This window comes from Selaginella moellendorffii, unplaced genomic scaffold, assembly GCF_000143415.4.
Source record: "Selaginella moellendorffii unplaced genomic scaffold, v1.0 SELMOscaffold_11, whole genome shotgun sequence".
In the NCBI taxonomy this organism is placed as follows: domain Eukaryota; kingdom Viridiplantae; phylum Streptophyta; class Lycopodiopsida; order Selaginellales; family Selaginellaceae; genus Selaginella; species Selaginella moellendorffii.
Window position 1 is genome coordinate 1,948,852 of NW_003314272.1, and position 16,960 is coordinate 1,965,811.

The window sequence follows — 16,960 nt, forward strand, 5'->3', positions numbered from 1 at the left end:
GCGAGCTTCTGTCAGACGTTTCATCGGTGGAATCTGTCGTCTCCAATCTGGAAGACAAGGTGGTGCTTCTCCGGCACGAGATTGGAAGCGCTCGAGCTGACCGGACAAGGATCATTGTCGACTCCGGCGAAACGTCCCTCGAGAGCCTCCAAGCCAGAGTCGAGGAACTCAAGATCAAAGTCCACGACATCGAGGTGGTGAGCTCCGACGTCCTGGCCCAGGATCGCCACCGCCGGATCAAGACCGAGCAAACGTTTCTGGGATTGCCCCTCGGCAGCAACGGCAAGAGGAAGCTGCTCCAGACGAAAACCGCGCAGGTTGCTCGTCCCAGGAGGAACTCTCTCGACGATGCCGACATCGGGAAGAGCAAGCAGCAGAGAGCCAATGTACCTCCTCTCTTCGGTGGGAAGCTCTACTCGTCGGTGGACGTTCCAAGCGCTTCCTCGCTCCTGGGACGACTCAGATCCAAGAAAAAACCTCCTCAGTGAACCAGCCCGGTGCCAGTTGATCGATCACTGACGCCCCCGACGACGATCTCTCGTGAACTTTGGCCGCCGCTGCCAGTGATCCCGCCGCCGATTCGTCCGGGAAGAACGGCATCACGTCCAGGAGCTCTTTGGCGTCGTGCACACGTCCGGCACGTCCGAGAGCGTCGACCATGCAGCAGTAGTGCTCCAGCGACGGCCTTCCAAGGCCGAAGTCCGCCACCATCGAATGGAAGCAGCTCCTGGCGTGGAAAACTCCTCCAAGGTGGCTACACGCTGCCAGAATGCTCGCCATGGTCATGGGGTCGGGGTTGGATCCCTCGACGCTCATCCGCGTGAAGAGATCGATCGCGGTGCCAAAATGCCCCCGCTTGGTAACTGCTGCTAGTGTAGAGTTCCACGATGTTCTGTCTCTAGCAGGCATTTTTTCGAAACATTTTAGAGCTCCATCATAATGGCCGATCTTTCCAAGGCTTTCAAGGACAACGTTGTGGGTTACAATGGATTTTTCCGGAATCATGGTAAGCAGCTCCAGTGCACGAGACAAATCACCACTTTGGGCATTTGCTGCCACGGTGAGATTCCACATTACGAGGTTGTGAAATGGAGCAGCATCAAAGACTTCTACTGCTCTGGAAAATTCGCTAGTTTTTATATGTGAAGCCATCAGATTCGCGTACGAGGATGCGTTGAGCTCTGGAATCTCGGAGATATCCAGCAGCCGGGCTCCAATCATCGCGTTCCATGACGCCAGATTCCATTCGGGCATGGAATGAAAGACGCTCAGCGCGAGATCGAGATATCCGTGCTGGCACAGGCCAACAACAATGCAGTTAAAGGGCACGATGCTTCGCTGAGGCATCAGGTCTAGCAAAAGCAGTGCCTGACCAAGATCCCCAGCTTTGGCATTTGCTGCAACTAGAGCTGTCCAGGTTACAAGGTTTAGCTCCGGCATGGAATCAAACACATTCTTTACTGTAGATATACGAGAACCTACTGAAAACGCTTGTAACATTGCCGTCCAGGAAATCACGTCCCTGACCGGCATTGCATCGAAGAGTTCTTTCGCTCTCTCCTGATTCCCAGAAGCAGCATTTCCTGCAAGCATGGTGTTCCAGGCAACAAGATTCCTCTCCGGCATTCGATCAAACAGAACCTCGGCGCACTCCAGCTGCCCGTTCCGAGCGTAGGCCTGGATCATCGCGCTCCACGCTACAACATCTGCATCTTGGATATCCGAAAACATCGCCTCGGCCTCGCGCAAGAAGCCCATCTCCGCATAGAGCCCCATCATCGCCGTCCGCACCACCGAGTCCCACGCGGGCATCCGGTCGAAGACCCGCTTGGCCTCGTGGAGGAGGCCGTGGCGCGCGTAGCACTGGAAGAGCGCGCTCCACGAGAAGATGTTCGGGCGGGCGATGGACTCGAAGGCCAGGCGCGCGTCGCAAATGCCGCCGCAAGCTCCGTACATGTGCACGACCAGGTTGGCCAGGTATGTGTTGCCGCGGGTGTGGGCGCCGTGCGAGATCTCCCTGTGGAGCTGCCTCGCTTGCTCCAAATCTTTGGTGGAGCGCACGAGCGACGCGAGACGATCTTGTTCGTGCTTAATCCCACGAGATTGCAAATCCATCGCTCGTCCATCACAACCAAAAGAACAAGAGATCTGATATCATCAAGATATGAAGAGAAGATCTATCATATTTGAGAACAAGATTTTGAACAAGAGATCTATCACATTTGTGCGAGAAGACGATTCGATTGGAAAAAACCATCAAGATATGAACAGATGATCTATCATATTTGAGGAACAAGACTTTGGACAAGAGATCTATCACACTTGTGCGAGAAGACGATTCGATTGGAAAACAACTAAGTACAAAATTTGGAGATGGTTTGCGCGGGCAATTAGCATTGTCCCGGCGGGATCAAGGGCACCAGCAAATCGCCCACGAAAGTACACCTCCGCTGCTGCCCCTCGAGCAGCGTCGCGCCGATTTTGGCGAGCTTGTCCGCCACCTCGTTGCCCAAAACCTTGTCGTGCCCTTTCACCTTGCAGAAGTGGACGTTGCAGCGCAGCATGCCCGCAAACAAGACAATGCTCTCCATGGTGCTCACGTCCGAGTGCCTGGACAGGTACGTCGAGTTCTCCATGTACATCTCCAGCAGCGTCAGCGAATCGTAGCTGTCCGTGTACACAAACACCTCATGGTGGCGTACCCCGCCACCTTTCTCCTGCAGCATGATCGCCATCTGCAGCGACTCAAGCAGCCCTAACAGCTCAAAGGTGATGGCGGAGCAGCGCTTTAGGTCCTGCTGGGGTCGCCGCCCGTGTGCCTGGTACACACCTTGGCTCGGGATGTAAACGCCATAGCCACCGTGCTGCTGATTCCCGGGCCCGTCACACTTGTAAGATCCATCGGAGAAAATGGCCAGCCCGCCGTTGCGCATGATCATGGCATCGCTGTGATCGTTCTTGTGGATCAGGAGTGCCATCGTGAAACCCTAGACTCAATCGGCAACGTTCCAACTTATATAGGATCTTGGAAAAGGAAAAAGGATCCATATAGATGCCTAATTTTGATTCCTTGGTATCTCGCCTGAGATCCTGCAAGAGCCTGGTGGAAGCCGCGGAGATCCACTCGGGGATCGCGCCGGAGAGGGCGAGCTTGTACGTCGCCAACTTGGTGGTGGAGATGTATGGACGCTGCGGCTGCGTGGAGGCCGCCCGGGCGGTGTTTGAGTCCATGCAGGGCAAGCGCAACGCCTTCTCGTGGAATCTCATGATCCAGGCGTATGCCCGCAATGGGCATGTTGACGAGGCCAGGGCATTCTTCGACGCAATCCCGGATGGCGAGCGGGATGTTGTCGCCTGGAACACGGTGATCGCCCTATACGCACGGAGCGATCTTCCGGTAAATGCCAAGTTGCTGTTCGATCGGATGGAGTTTCGTGATCTTGTCTCGTGGACTTCTGTCGTGGTGGCGTTTGCCAGAACTGGGGATCTGGAGCAGGCGAGGGCTTTGTTCGACCTCATGCCTGAGTGGAATCAAGTGTCGTGGACGGCATTGATCTTAGCTTACGGACAAGCAGGAAAAATGCAGCTGGGGAAAGATCTGTATGATTCCATGCCGTGGCAAGATTCCGTGACTTGGACGACAATGCTTCAAGTTTATGCCCAATGTGGGCATCTGGAGGAAGCTCGGCTTATGTTTGAGGCGCATCCAAATCGGAGTGTCGTGTCGTGGACGGTTTTACTGGCGTCGTATGCGCAGGCCTTGTGGATCGACGAGGCCGCAGAATTGTTTCTTAAAATGCCGCACAAGGACGTGGTTGCATGGAACGTATTCATTGCCGGACTTACCCACAATGGGGAGTTTCTGGCAGCGAAACGAGCCTTCGATCAAATGCCGCGAAGAAGTGTCGTCTCGTGGAATCTGATCGTATCCTTGTACGCGAGGGAGCTACTGATCGAAGAGGCGAGGTTTCTCTTTGAATCCATGCCCGAGAAGACGGAGGTTTCATGGGGCACGATCATCGCGGCATATGCCCGGACTGGGCATCTGCGCCAGGCGAGGCGCCTCTTCGATGCGATGCCACGCCCGGATCTCGAGTCGTGGAACGCGATTCTTGCGGCCTCGGCACGCTCCGGCGAGTCCCTCGCCCTGCTGCGGCTGATGTGCGTCGAGGGCATCGCCCCCAACGCGATCTCGCTGCTGGGCGTGATGAACTCGTGCAGCCATCTGGGCCTCGTGGACGAGGGCGTGAGGATTTTCGCGTCGTTGCAATGGGACCTCGCGATCGCGCCGATGAAGGAGCACTACTGCTGCGTGATCGATCTTCTCGGGAGGTCGGGGGATGTGGAGGCCGCGGGGGAGCTGAGCGGTGCCATGCCCAGCGGTGGCGATGTGGTGGCGTGGATCACGGTGCTGGCTTCGCGCAGCGTCCAGCGCGGTGACCACGAGAGGATCGAATGCGCCGCGCTCATGGAACAAGCGAGGAGTTTAAATGGTTCAAGCAGGAAGTAGGGTGTTTTATAGCATGACAAAGAGAGGTTTTAGCGAGGAAGAAGAGGAAGAACGTCTCAAGCTCCCAAAGCTGGCTATGGATGTTCCGGGCATCCAGCGCTACTTGGTGGGCATTGAGTACATTGGCACTCGCTTCTCCGGATGGCAAAGGCAAGGAGGAGTCCGCACAGTGCAGGGAACGCTCGAGGTAAGAAGACATGAAAGCGAAAACAAAATGAAGCTTTGTCTATGCTGTGGTGCCAGGATGCGTTTTCTAGCTTCATGGGTCAATCGGTGTCGACCACTGGTTCCAGCAGAACTGTAATTCGTTTGCTTCTTTTCTTTGTCGCTTTCTCATATTGGTGTTCCAGGATGCTGGAGTTCATGCTCTTCGGAATGTCTTCCATGTTGATCTTGCTCGAACCAGCAAAAGAAAGCCTGGTGAATTGGTGAGTTGCGTTTCTCTCCATCTTTGGAGATTGTAGTTTACTCTCGCTTGTTTGCAGCTGGCTCCTCATCCTCCCGACGTGATTGTTCGGGCCGTGAACCATTTCTTACAGGTTTTTCTCTTTTGGATTGGCTTGCTTATTCTATTCAAGCTCGATGGCAGAGGGAGTCAGCTGATGTTCAGGTGGTGGATGCTAGATTTGTGCCTCCGGACTTTCACGCTCGATTCCGCGCGAAAGAACGCACGTAAGTTGTATCATCGTACATATACTAGAACGCTTTCTGTAGCCGCATCGATTTTGTAGGTACTACTATCGAATCCTCGCCGGAAGCTGTCGGGCTTCTCTGTTCGAAAGAGACCGTGCCTGGCATGTCGAGGAACCTTTGAACCTCATAGCAATGCAGGTGAAAGCATTGCTTCTATGCTTTTCTCTGTCCTTTTTTCTACTTATATGTGGCTTGTTCTAGAGTGCCTGTCAAGTTCTTTTGGGAACGCACGATTTTAGTTCCTTCAGAGCGTCTGGTTGCCAAGTATTCGATCCATAGTTTTTCTTTTCCTTTTACTGTCTCACTCAAAATTGTTGCACAGGCAGCGTCTCCGATCAAAACTTTGGAGGAGCTCTCAATCCGCGAGACAGTCAGCTGGCCGCATTTTCTAACTGGATGCTCCTCAAACGCTCAAAGCTCCAATCCAGATCTGAAGTCATACGTGGTGACAGCTCGAGCACAGTCGTTTCTATACCACCAGGTATAGAAACTTACACTGTATTTTACGTATTTCTGCATTACTAACGCCGAGAGAAAACAAAGGTGCGATTGATGGTAGGCACTCTCAAAGGTGTTGGAGCTGGAAAACGCACCGTTGAGGATGGTGAGTGGAACTTCCAGAGATCTTAGATACTAACAATGGCCGACGGCCGTGATTGCAGTTCGTAAGATTCTGGAAGGACGTTCAATCTCGCTCGCACTTCCTATGGCTCCAGCGTCGGGCCTCTTCCTTGCCGATGTGAAGTATGACATGGAGGACACGGCGGTAAGCGGTCCAGTATTCTTCTTTATAATGTGACTGTGGGGGCTGCATTTGCATCTTTCAGGGTCCGAGGACTCTCAGCGGCTGCGGTTCTCCCACAGTTTCATGATGAGATTCTCGTTCGAGACGAAGTGGGAAGGCATGAGTTGTAGCATCCATCCGCCATTTTGCGAACCTTTGCACCATGAGTTCATCACCTTTCAAATCGAGCTTTTTAGAAAAGAAAGCGTATTGACTGAGCTGGTGTTACTGGTGAGCGTGGGAATCTGCGGCCTTAATGGACGAGAGGAGTACAGAGAAGCAAGAAAACAAAACAAAACGGGAGCGGCCCATGTCCGCAAAGAAACAGATAGTTTGGAAGCACAGGGATTACATGGATCACATGGCTCCGGGGAAATTATTGGAGAAGCATACAAACACCTTCTATCCAGCTCCATTGAACTTTGACAGCATCACAAGAAAACAAACCCGAGGTACAACTTTCGCAAGTTCGCCCTCCACCCATAATCCTTAGAGAAGACTCGAGAAAGGATCTTACCCGTGACGAGCTTACCAGTCACAAGTGATCAGCCGGGTACTTTGTTTTTCTTTTGCCTTCTCCTCATCTTGTCCTTTTTTTCTTTTTTCTCTCCGAAGATCGAACTACGCAAAGCTGAGGTGCGAGATTCCGATGCGGTTCAATCACTTGGCTTGCATTATCACTGGCAAAGGCCGAGGAACAATCTTTTAAAGAGAGGTAGGCGGCGTCCTCTATTTGGTTTTCTCTCAACTTTGCGTGCGCTGGTGGTGGTAACACCTTGGACCAACACAGTGCAAACAATCACCAAGGCTTGGTTTTTGTGGAAGAATGTGCGCTCGTGGCGGTGAAAATTCTTCATGTGAGCGATATTTCAATGCCACTCTTCTCCCTTCTATTGGAGTCGCGAGGCCTGCATGACTTTCCGGCACGTATAAATATGTGGCCTCCAACACACTGGAGCTTGTGCTCCAGGCATTTTCCTTCTCTCTGTCCCTCCATCACCACGTCTGGATATGTTTGCTGATTTTCCTTGCTCCACTGACAAAGATCACACCTTGGGAAGTTCGTTCTTCTGTTTTTCCAGAGGCATGAAAGAAGCCGATGAGTCTGCTCTGGCAAATGGCAATGCCAAGCATATGGACGACGCGATCCCGGCAGTCTTGCTCCGGACAAGCAGCAGAGATGACGACGATGATCAATGGAAAAGAACTGGTTAGCTTGTTCCATAGCTTCTAAAACTTACGATTTCTTTTTCCTGTTTCGTTGTCCCTCAGGAACTGTGTGGACTGCCTCGGCTCATGTGATCACAGCAGTGATCGGCTCTGGAGTTTTGTCACTGGCGTGGAGCATGGCTCAGCTTGGCTGGGCAGTCGGACCCCCCGTCCTGCTCGCATTTGCATTTGTCACGTATTACACCTCCATCCTCCTCGCGGATTGCTATCGCAGCCCCGATCCAGTCACAGGGAAGCGGAATCACACGTACCAAGATGCGGTGGCAGTCACTCTAGGTGAATCTCTCTTTTTTCCTTTACGTTGTTGCTAGAGCACTCGAGTTCTTCAACTGAGCGTGATTTATCTTGTCCAGGGGGTGCAAAGGTTTGGATTTGCGGCATTGTCCAGTACACCAACTTGGTTGGAACAGCAATCGGCTACACAATCACTGCGTCGATTAGCATGGTGTAAGTTCTTGTCGAAAGCTAAAAACTATGATTTCTAAGTTCTTTTGGTTCTCTGTTCTTGCAGGGCGATAAGTCGATCAGATTGCTTCCATCGCCAAGGACACGATGGTCCGTGCTACGCCTCGGATTACCCGTACATGGTGGTGTTTGGAGCGGTGCAGATTTTGCTGTCACAAATCCCGGATTTTGATCGAATATGGTGGCTGTCCATCGCCGCAGCTATCATGTCCTTCGCCTACTCCTTCATTGGGCTTGGCCTCGGGATGGCGCGAACTTTCGGTAACCAATACATACATGTGTAAAGGCTTTCTCGCTCTCTTTTCCAGCTTATGTGCTCACGCGAGAGAGGTGTTTTTTTGCAGAGCCGGGGCACTCATACGGAACAGCCACCGGAGTCCGCATTGGAATGGGAGGACTTTCGCAAACGCGAAAGATCTGGCAAGTCTTCCAGTCGCTGGGAAATGTCGCGTTTGCATACTCTTTTTCCATGATCCTCATCGAAATACAGGTAGAAAGTCACGCTTTTTACTGAAAAAAAAAAATGCTTTTTTCTCCTTGTGTGTGTGTGTGTAGGATACGTTAAAATCTCCACCACCTGAGAACAAGACCATGAAGAAGGCGACGCTGGTGGGAGTCGTCACCACCACCGCGTTTTACATGTCGGTGGGGTGCTTTGGCTACGCGGCCTTTGGAAACAATGCTCCTGGAAACCTCCTCACGGGCTTTGGCTTCTACGAGCCCTTCTGGCTCATCGATTTCGCAAACGCTTGCATCGTCATCCACCTTGTAGGAGCGTACCAAGTCGGTAAATCAAAACCCATCTTTGATCATCCATCTTCTCAAAAAATTTCCATCTTGTCGTTCTTATCTGTCGTGTCTCTTTCACTTCACAGGTCTATTGCCAGCCAGTGTTCGCCTATGTCGAAGGCCATGCGCGATCACGGTGGCCAAAGAACAAGTTTGTCAGCCACTACTTTAGGATCCCGATCCCTCTCCTGGGCTGTTACAAATTCACGCTGCTCACGCTTGTCTGGAGGAGCGCTTTTGTGGTAGTGACCACCATCGTGTCGATGCTGCTCCCCTTCTTCAACGACGTCCTGGGCCTCCTTGGCGCGATCTCGTTTTGGCCGCTCACAGTCTACTTTCCAATCGAGATGTATATTAAGCAGAGAAGCATCGTGAGGTGGTCGCCAAAGTGGATCGGTCTTAAGGCCCTTGATTTGGGCTGCTTGCTCGTGTCCGTGGCCGCGACGCTGGGATCCGTGGAAGGCATTGCGCTATCCCTCAAAGAATACGCCCCCTTCAAGTCATAGAACGGATTGAATTTTAAAATGTACTACTTCAAAGTAGTGATTGATACTCCATATTCATTAATATTAACATGCAAAACCTAGGTTGATTAGTCACTTTTAAAGGGTATTTATGCGGAGATTGGCAGTTTTTATTTAAATAATTAACATTAAAATTAATAAGAGAGATTTTAATAATGATAGTTTAAGGGTAAATAAATTTGAAATAAATAGATATGTTTATAAACACTCTTCAGTGATTAGATTAGAAGAGAAATCTAATACATTTTTAATATATAGTGCGAAATGCTTAATGCAAGAGATTTTATATTTTAATTTCCTTACTTATTATTTTATGATTTTAAGAATTTTCATTTATATAGTAGTGATATCAATAATTATCAAAAATTAAAAAACAAAATTTATTTCTTATGTATTTTTCTAAATTTCTAGAAAAATTTTACGTTTTAAAAAGTAATATACACTTTTAAATATGACTTCAATAAAAAATAAATGGAAAATTTCTCATCCATATTTTATTTATGTAAAGCTTTATATTCAACTATTCAGAAATTATAATTGGGATAATTTACACTATTTAAACAAATTTTAATTATATTTAACGGTTCCCTACTCACATCAGCTCCCAATATGAAATGTTAATTTTTCAAATATAATTTTAAATTCAATGTTAAATATTTTGTTGATTTTATTGAACATATGTAAATTTAAATATTGATAAGTTTCAAAAGAGTAATATTTCATCAGACTTAAGCTAATTGTAAATGTAAAAGGCAAAACGTTCATATTCAATATGATGAATTAATATCGTGTTAAAAAAAATTAGCGTTAGCAAAATAAACAGTAGGTACTGGTATTAAACTATTTAAAATAATCTTGAAAAAAATTTAAATTAGATGAAAATAGCTGAAATATTTTTATGTTTTTTTTTCATTAATCAATATTCTTTAACAAACAAGATTAATATTGAAATCAATAATAAGTTTGGTAAATAGAATATAATTGCAATAAACTACTTTATCAAACAACAATGTTTTAAATTTTAGAAAAGTTAAAAATATTAAACTCTATATTGCACTATAGTTTTGAATTTACTAACTAAACAATAGAATGTGTTTGAAGGCGCAGAGCATCGATATTCTCTAGGTCCTCGGACATGGACAGCTTTAGCCTGAATTTCTTTGCTTCATAATGGAAGAGTACCGGCCGAAAGGCATCCTCTTCGAGCGGTGCCCGATTTTCTCGAATCTGCACGCGGATTCTCTCATCACCATTAAAACTGTTCCCTTTGTACTTATGCTTATATTAAATAGAGTTAAACCATTTGAGTAATTAATTTGTCATCTAAGTAAAATTCCCTGTGCTCGTCTAGAGGAGTGTCTTTGTGGTGTTTACCACCATTGTATGAAGCTGCTCCTTTCTTCAATAATGCTCATGGTTTACTACCCGATCCAGATGTGTATCAAGCAAGCAAGCACTATACACAAGTTTCGCGCCCATAACTTCTTTGATCGTCACCAAAAGTTCTTGCAAGAACACTCCCCACTCTCAAACACATGGAACCGGCTCGTGTCCCGGCAAACAATCACCCTCTCCTCGATCCGGGAGATGATCGCGGTGGCCCTGTGGCAATCCTCGCAAACTCGCAAATTCTTGACAACCCTCACCGATTCCCTGGCCGGAGTGTTGACGATCGCGCACGCGATGGCCAGGCGCTCGCTATGCCCGCACAGCGTCCCCTCCTTCTCAACCTCCGCGATGTTGTGCGTCACACACCCCACCTCCGCGACGTATCCATGCCTCTCCTTCATCACGCCCAAGAGCTCCTTAATCTTGGCGGCGATGGCGTCTCCCTGCGGGTGGTGATCCACTTCCCCCGCCCGGAACTTGTGAACAATTCCCGATCTGGGACACACCCACCAGCTCTGCCCGGCCTTCTTCCAAGTCCCGGCCTTGCCCCGCCGCTCGAGAACTCTAGCCTGCTCTTCCCACAGCCCAGCGCTCCCAAGAACGCTGGCCATCACCACGTACGCCACATCCAGTCTCGGATCCATCGCCACCAGCGCCTCAAACGCCACCCTCGCGATCGCCGAGTTCTTCCACTTGTGGCAAGCTCCCAGGACGATCTTCCACGTCGCGGCATTCGCTACAAATGACGATCCGGTGGCCACCGCCAGCGCCTCATCCAGGAGATTCGCGCGGCCCAGCATGTCCACCATGCAATTGTAATGCTCCGCCAGCGGCGCGATGCGGTAGCGCTCCACCATCGCCGAGAAGATCTCCCGGCCGCGATCTACCAGCCCGGCGTGGCTGCATGCGGCGAGGAGAGATACGAACGCCACCGCGCACGGCTCCACGCCGGAGCCTCGCATCTCCTCGAAGGTGGCAAACACTCTCCCAGCATCACCCTGGCGGCTGTATCCCGCAAGGAGAGCGCTCCACGCCACCTTGTTCTTCCTCCTCTCGTCCATCGATCGAAAGACTTTCTCGGCCTCCTCCATGCTGCCGCACTTGCCATAGAAATCCACCAGCGTCACTGCCAGGTACGTGTCCGCGGTGAATCCCAGCATGGAAGCCTCACGGTGGAGCGCTCTCCCGGCCTCGAGCGCCGCCAAGCTCGAGCACGCCATGAGCGCCACGACGTAAGCTCTCGCGCACGGCGGCGATGGCGACTGAGGAGATCGCTTCATCCGGTCGAAGAGCTCCAGCGCGAGATCGTCGTCGCCGTTCTCGACGTAGCCGAGGATCAAGCTGGACCACGAGACGGCGGTGCGAGCGGGCATCCTGTCAAACACGCGCTGAGAATCGACCATACTCCCACACTTGGCATACATACCGATCAAACTGTTCAACAAGAACACGTCCGAGCGGCACCACCCTTTCTTCTCGGCTCGAGCGTGGATCTCCATCGCCTTCCCCAGGGACTCCAGCTTCACCACCCTCCCCTCGATCTCCCGGCCGGGCTCTTTCGCCGCTGTGCTCGCGATGGCGGCGATGGCGGCAGTGAAGCTGCGAGCGTCCGGCTCCAGGCACTGCTCCAAGCAGTGGAAGCAGCCGAGAGCTCGATCACCCTCTCCATTCTCGGCGAGTCCCAGCACCATCGAGTTCCAGGCGACGAGGTCGCGGCGAGGCATGGCCTGGAAGACCATCCACGCCTCCTCCGCGGCGCCGCTCTTGGAGTAGGCATCCACGAGCTTGCTCGCCACGAAGAGATCTCCCGCGCAGCCCTTCTCCGCAGCGAGGGAATGGATAGCTCGGCAGCGTTCCAGGCTCTTGGGCTTGACCATCTTGCCACCATCGACGTCCACCGCGTCCTCGCGCGACGCCAGGTTCCCGCTAGCCATGATCGCCGCCACGAAGGTCCGCGCGTCGGGATCACACCCGGGCGGCATTGAGTCGAAGAGCTCCAGCGCGAGATCATCGTCGCCATTCTCGACGTAGGCCAGGATCAAGGTGGTCCACGACACCACGTCGTGGCGAGGCATCCGGTCGAAGACAATGCGCGCGTCCTCGACGCTGCTGAGCTTCGAGTACATGTCGAGCAGCGCGCTGGCGACGAAGATGTCCGATTCGTGGCCCCGGGCCCGGCAGTGGATCGCCATGCCCGCGTCAAGCAAGCCCAGATCGATCTTCCTGGAGACGTGGTTTTCTGGAACAGCATCGCTAGCGCAGATGCCCAGTGACGGCATTTGCGTGCCACCTTGCAATGGAAGCAGCTGCCGCGCGGCGCGAAGGCTTTCCCCCTCGATCTTGGAGGAGAGAGCCGCGACCGCTGCCACGAATGCGGTGGCGTCGGCCTCACACCCGGAGGCGAGCATCGCGTGGAAGGCGGCGATGGCGGAGTCGGGGTCGCGGTTCTCGGCGTAGCCCGCGATAAGCGCGGTCCACGAGACGGCGTTGTGGCGGCGCATCGCATCGAAGACGCGCCGGGCGTTGGCCATGCTGCCGCATCTGGCGTACATTGCGACGAGCGATGTCTCCACGAAGATGTCGCCGTGGCTGTGGTGCTCCAAGTGGAGCTTCTTACCCGTGTCAATGTCGCGCGCGCGGCCGCAAGCCTTGAGAGCTGCGATGAGCGTCGGCCCACAGTCCTGGAGGCCGCCGCCTCCTCCTCTTCTTCCATGCGATCCTGTGATGCCGCCCTCCCTGTAGCAGCGCCCCGCCGCGAAGCAATACCGCGGCATTCATTGCCAAGAACCCTAAAGTTATAACATTTTAACCAAAAACATTCTTCTAGAGCTATCAAAGTAGCGCTAGAGAGCTCCAAGCGAGAGCTACCGCATCATCCCCAAGAGCTTCGTCCCGGACGAGTGGAACAGTCCTCCAAAACTTGAAATCTCTGCTGGAGTTTGCATCACCGCCCTCGAGCCTCTGTGCGCAAATGGAAGCGTAGTGATGCTGCGATGGCTCGAACAGCAAGAACTGCCATCTCCAGGGACTCTCTTCCGACTCGAGCGAGATCGTCTGTGCCTGCATCACAGGCAAAAGAGTTCTTTTACTTGCTGGATCCATCCTAGAAATCACACCTCTGGGTGCTGGTGTAGCTGCATTGAGATCGCTTCCGTTCCGGGAAAGCTTGCATCAAATCCGAACGAGAAGTTGCTCAGTGGTGCGCCGCTAATGCCTCTCCCGAGAGCCTTGACGTAGGCTTCCTGGTAAGAACGGAATCTCAGTCAGAGTGATGGAGCCGAGAAAACTGTGTGACTTTGAGCGTCCATAGCTGAATGAAACGACGGCGTTGCTCGTCACTAGAGGAAGACGCGAAGCCTTGCAACCATGACACTTCCTTGTCTGAGAGCCATCGCCTGGCCAGGCGCATGAGATTGCTTCCAAAAACCCGACGCTTGTCTTCCACATCAACTCCTAGCTGCGCAACTCAAACAAGACTTACAGGCAAAGAAATCTATGGAAACTTATCACCTCGGAATGAGTAGTAACCGCGCATGATATCAGCGAGCTTGTGTGTGACAAGCTGAAACATAGACCATTCATGCCGACAAGCTGGGAAAATGAAAGAAAAATTAGAGTGGATACAAAACTGTCAAGAACTCCGGACCTCAGGCTTGCCAAACTCGTTCTTTGAAAACTTGAGCGACCCTGGTGCGATCGTACCACCGGAATCTGCGAGGAAAAGATAAACTCAAAAGAGATTGATACACGAGAATTTAGAGGCAAAGGCATGGTTGATCTTACATCTAGCGAGCGTGGTACGCACCAAAGCACGAGTGAGGAGACGCTCCTTTCGCAAGCGCTCGGAATCCACGCTATAAACTCGGTCGCGCTCATCGGAAGAAAGAAAGCTCTCGTAGGCCTTGAGCAGGGAAGGGCTCTGGACGTCTTCGACAAACAAAAACCAGCAATGGACCTCCCTGCATTGCTGAATGATCCTCAAACTATGCGAAGAAGGACGAAGGAGAGACACACTGCTCAATACCTGAGAAGCGGCGCAGGGCGGAAAAGATGAGCTCCCCACATTAATTCTACAACCCTAAATCCTCTCCAAATTAGTTAGGAAGATGCCATGAGCAAAGCTTGAAGAGCGTGGAGCGGGCGCATTGAAGGTCAAGAACGGGACGACATGGACAATGTTTTTAAACCTTCATGTCTCATGCTTCATCGAGATTGTGTAAACAGTATATGAATGAATAAATGAAAACATCTGTATATTGCATTTGCAAAAATTATTTCCCCTGGATTTCCGAAAATATTATCCCGTAATTTTTAAAAGATTAAATTCTTATTCTACTTCATTATGAAGAAGTTGATTGTCCTTCCAACTTCTAAATTTGAACCACTTGCAAGATAAATATCAATACTGCCTCCATAATAATCTTACAGTCCATTTATAACTAGTGACTTGGAAAATGCATCCCAAGCAGCCCTGTTGTCAGGCTCCCTCAAGTAATACACTCCCTCACCAGATTAGGAGCTTTAGAATTGTATGCTGTCACATAACACATTCACCAAAAACCTTACAAAAGAAGGTCTTGCATTTAAAAAGCACTCATGCACTTCCCATTCTGCTTCTCTATAATGCATTACTTGTAAACTCAGTAAAGTGTAAACTCATCAAAGTGGACTTCTGCAACTTCTTCTGGACCGTGGTCTTTAGACAGCGTGCTCTTGGCAACTTCAGTGTTTGGAGTTGTAGTCATACTTATAACTGACGTAATCCTAAGTGCCATCCTACGTTCGATAAAGAAATTGTGGTTCAGAAACGAAGTGAACGTGAACGTCTTGGCTTCTGAGAGGTGGCAGCACTCTGGATTGTTAAACAGCAGCCACGGGAAGCCTCCTACGGTGGTGTACCGCCTATCGACATCCACCTTGTAGATGCCATTCTTCGACCACCCGTGGTTATTTCTATCCGGAATGCAAGCGAGTATACACGTCCCTATTGTCCAAAACTCATACATAGTCCTGCTTCTGTACCCGAGAGGAGTTCCAGGCTCCAAGGTGAGCTTCTGTTGCACGAATCTGGTGGAGTTCAGAGCAAATTCCTGCATCTGCTTGTAGCAGTTGCGGATCATGAAAACGTAGCCTTGTGCCATCAATGCCTTGGTCGCAAAGTCAAAGCGGCTATCGTAGCTCAATCTCAATCTCTTCCACGTCCTCGCCATTGCGGAAGTCAATGGGGAAATCTGCAGAATCAACTGAATCCAGGTAAAAACAAAGCGCTCAATTTGAGCCGCTTGTCTCCGCCACTATCCATCTCCACAGCATCTTCATCCAGCTCAAGCTGGGGTGGCCCCTTTCTATTCTCACGTAACGATGGAGGAGAATGACTCAGACAATGATCGTACGATTCTCAAATGGATAGGCGATCAACATAATAGTATTGGAGCCGTGTAGTGGAACATCGAAGTCCAGAACATCCAAAGATTGGCAGAATCTGTTGATTGAAAGGTGACAGCTTTGCATTGAGAAATGCAATTCTGAGGAGAACTCAAAGAGATTTTCCCCAACCAAGACTGCGTGAGGATCTTCGGGTGTCCATCTACCAGTAAACCAAAACTAAAGCAAAGCTTAAGCTCGACTAAAGTACACTCTTTCAATGTCAATTGCGCAATCCAAAGTGAATGAAGGGTGAGGATGGCATGGCATATTCACCCACATACCCAGAATGTGTTATGTCCTTGTACGTATTCTCAAATCCAATATATCGCAAATGGATCATGTTGTCGCATATCAACTCACGGACAATCGCAACGACTTTTCGGACATTCTCTTCCCCATATTCTCTGTCCATCCCCTGCAACTGATATTTGGCTCGCTCCGATGCACATTTCCTAATTCTCACCATCCATGCACGGCTCGTAGACGAGCTGCTCGTCGTGTTATCGCTGGCTGGTGAATTTGCTGCTCATCCCGCAAGATGCTTAGCCAGGGCCTCATACAAGGTCCAAACGGACACGCAGCCATCATGGTCTAGGATGGTCGTCATAGCCAGACACCATTGCTGGTATGTCCAGCCCAATCCTTTATCCAGCCTCTGCATCACGACGCTATGAATTGCGTCAGAATTCTGGGCATGAACTTGGTCTAGAGTGTCAACTCAAGACATCATCAACACTGCCGTGTCTGCCAAATGCTCGAGACAGACAAAACTCCTGCGGCATGCATCATGTATGTCTTCCCACACAGCATCGTCCAAGGCAGGTGCCCAAGTACCCACCCACAGGAGCAATGAGCTTGGCGAGGTAGTCCCTGGCCTCGTCTTTGCCCCCACTGTAAACTGATCAAGCTTCCAAGAGTCATCACAGGCTTGACGGCAGGAAACGATTCCACGTATCACCCAAAAGCTGGCGCAAAGTTGCCGCGGCCTCTGCGGCTTGAGTGATAAAACTCAAGTTGATATACAACACGGGAGTGAAAACCATCGGGCTTGCTGGCCCTGTCTGCCGGATCTTCACCACTCTCTTGAGCAGCGTGGATTTGCCTCCACTTCGCTTGAGGAGCACCAAGAGCCTCTCCAGCTCTTCTTTC

General features: G+C 50.8%; 6 protein-coding genes across 9 annotated transcripts; 3 read left to right on the forward strand and 3 right to left on the reverse strand.

The window, feature by feature from the left end:
* Nucleotides 1-20: 20 nt before the first annotated feature.
* Nucleotides 21-2,115, reverse strand: LOC112345912 (pentatricopeptide repeat-containing protein At2g35030, mitochondrial-like). The gene is made up of 2 exons (XM_024673622.1): nucleotides 547-2,115; nucleotides 21-449 (listed from the first exon to the last, which is right to left on the reverse strand). Exons 1-2 carry the CDS (start codon nucleotides 2,113-2,115, stop codon nucleotides 21-23), a joined length of 1,998 nt encoding a protein of 665 aa, XP_024529390.1.
* Nucleotides 2,116-3,052: 937 nt separating this feature from the next.
* LOC112345913 (pentatricopeptide repeat-containing protein At4g02750-like) lies at nucleotides 3,053-4,490 on the forward strand. Its single transcript, XM_024673623.1, has 2 exons — nucleotides 3,053-4,382; nucleotides 4,426-4,490. Exons 1-2 carry the CDS (start codon nucleotides 3,053-3,055, stop codon nucleotides 4,488-4,490), a joined length of 1,395 nt encoding a protein of 464 aa, XP_024529391.1.
* LOC9658875 (tRNA pseudouridine synthase A) lies at nucleotides 4,436-6,344 on the forward strand. Of its 2 annotated transcripts, XM_002968765.2 has the most exons (11): nucleotides 4,436-4,697; nucleotides 4,754-4,810; nucleotides 4,861-4,938; nucleotides 4,996-5,049; nucleotides 5,100-5,182; nucleotides 5,242-5,341; nucleotides 5,405-5,467; nucleotides 5,526-5,684; nucleotides 5,747-5,807; nucleotides 5,866-5,969; nucleotides 6,031-6,344. In XM_002968765.2, the coding sequence occupies exons 1-11, from the start codon at nucleotides 4,491-4,493 to the stop codon at nucleotides 6,073-6,075; spliced, it is 1,011 nt and encodes a 336-aa protein (XP_002968811.2). In that variant the 5' UTR covers nucleotides 4,436-4,490; the 3' UTR covers nucleotides 6,076-6,344. The 2 variants fall into 2 exon arrangements, with proteins under 2 accessions (XP_002968811.2, XP_024529510.1); XM_024673742.1 differs by lacking the exon at nucleotides 5,405-5,467.
* Nucleotides 6,345-6,346: 2 nt separating this feature from the next.
* Nucleotides 6,347-9,078, forward strand: LOC9651233 (amino acid permease 3). 3 transcript variants are annotated; one of them, XM_024673738.1, is made up of 8 exons: nucleotides 6,347-6,439; nucleotides 6,603-7,197; nucleotides 7,260-7,493; nucleotides 7,571-7,664; nucleotides 7,729-7,943; nucleotides 8,027-8,172; nucleotides 8,238-8,465; nucleotides 8,558-9,078. In XM_024673738.1, the coding sequence occupies exons 2-8, from the start codon at nucleotides 6,999-7,001 to the stop codon at nucleotides 8,975-8,977; spliced, it is 1,536 nt and encodes a 511-aa protein (XP_024529506.1). In that variant the 5' UTR covers nucleotides 6,347-6,439; nucleotides 6,603-6,998; the 3' UTR covers nucleotides 8,978-9,078. The 3 variants fall into 3 exon arrangements, with proteins under 3 accessions (XP_024529506.1, XP_002968812.2, XP_024529507.1); XM_002968766.2 differs by lacking the exon at nucleotides 6,347-6,439 and adding an exon at nucleotides 6,444-6,540; XM_024673739.1 differs by lacking the exon at nucleotides 6,347-6,439 and adding an exon at nucleotides 6,444-6,540 and having other exon boundaries at nucleotides 8,238-8,469; nucleotides 8,558-8,732.
* Nucleotides 9,079-10,072: 994 nt separating this feature from the next.
* LOC112345914 (pentatricopeptide repeat-containing protein At4g30700-like) lies at nucleotides 10,073-13,158 on the reverse strand. The gene is made up of 2 exons (XM_024673624.1): nucleotides 10,564-13,158; nucleotides 10,073-10,222 (listed from the first exon to the last, which is right to left on the reverse strand). Exons 1-2 carry the CDS (start codon nucleotides 13,156-13,158, stop codon nucleotides 10,073-10,075), a joined length of 2,745 nt encoding a protein of 914 aa, XP_024529392.1.
* On the reverse strand, nucleotides 13,141-14,476 carry LOC9651234 (4'-phosphopantetheinyl transferase HetI). The gene is made up of 7 exons (XM_024673956.1): nucleotides 14,409-14,476; nucleotides 14,168-14,343; nucleotides 14,031-14,095; nucleotides 13,895-13,975; nucleotides 13,680-13,841; nucleotides 13,501-13,626; nucleotides 13,141-13,444 (listed from the first exon to the last, which is right to left on the reverse strand). Exons 1-7 carry the CDS (start codon nucleotides 14,447-14,449, stop codon nucleotides 13,217-13,219), a joined length of 879 nt encoding a protein of 292 aa, XP_024529724.1. The 5' UTR covers nucleotides 14,450-14,476; the 3' UTR covers nucleotides 13,141-13,216.
* Nucleotides 14,477-16,960: the final 2,484 nt, after the last annotated feature.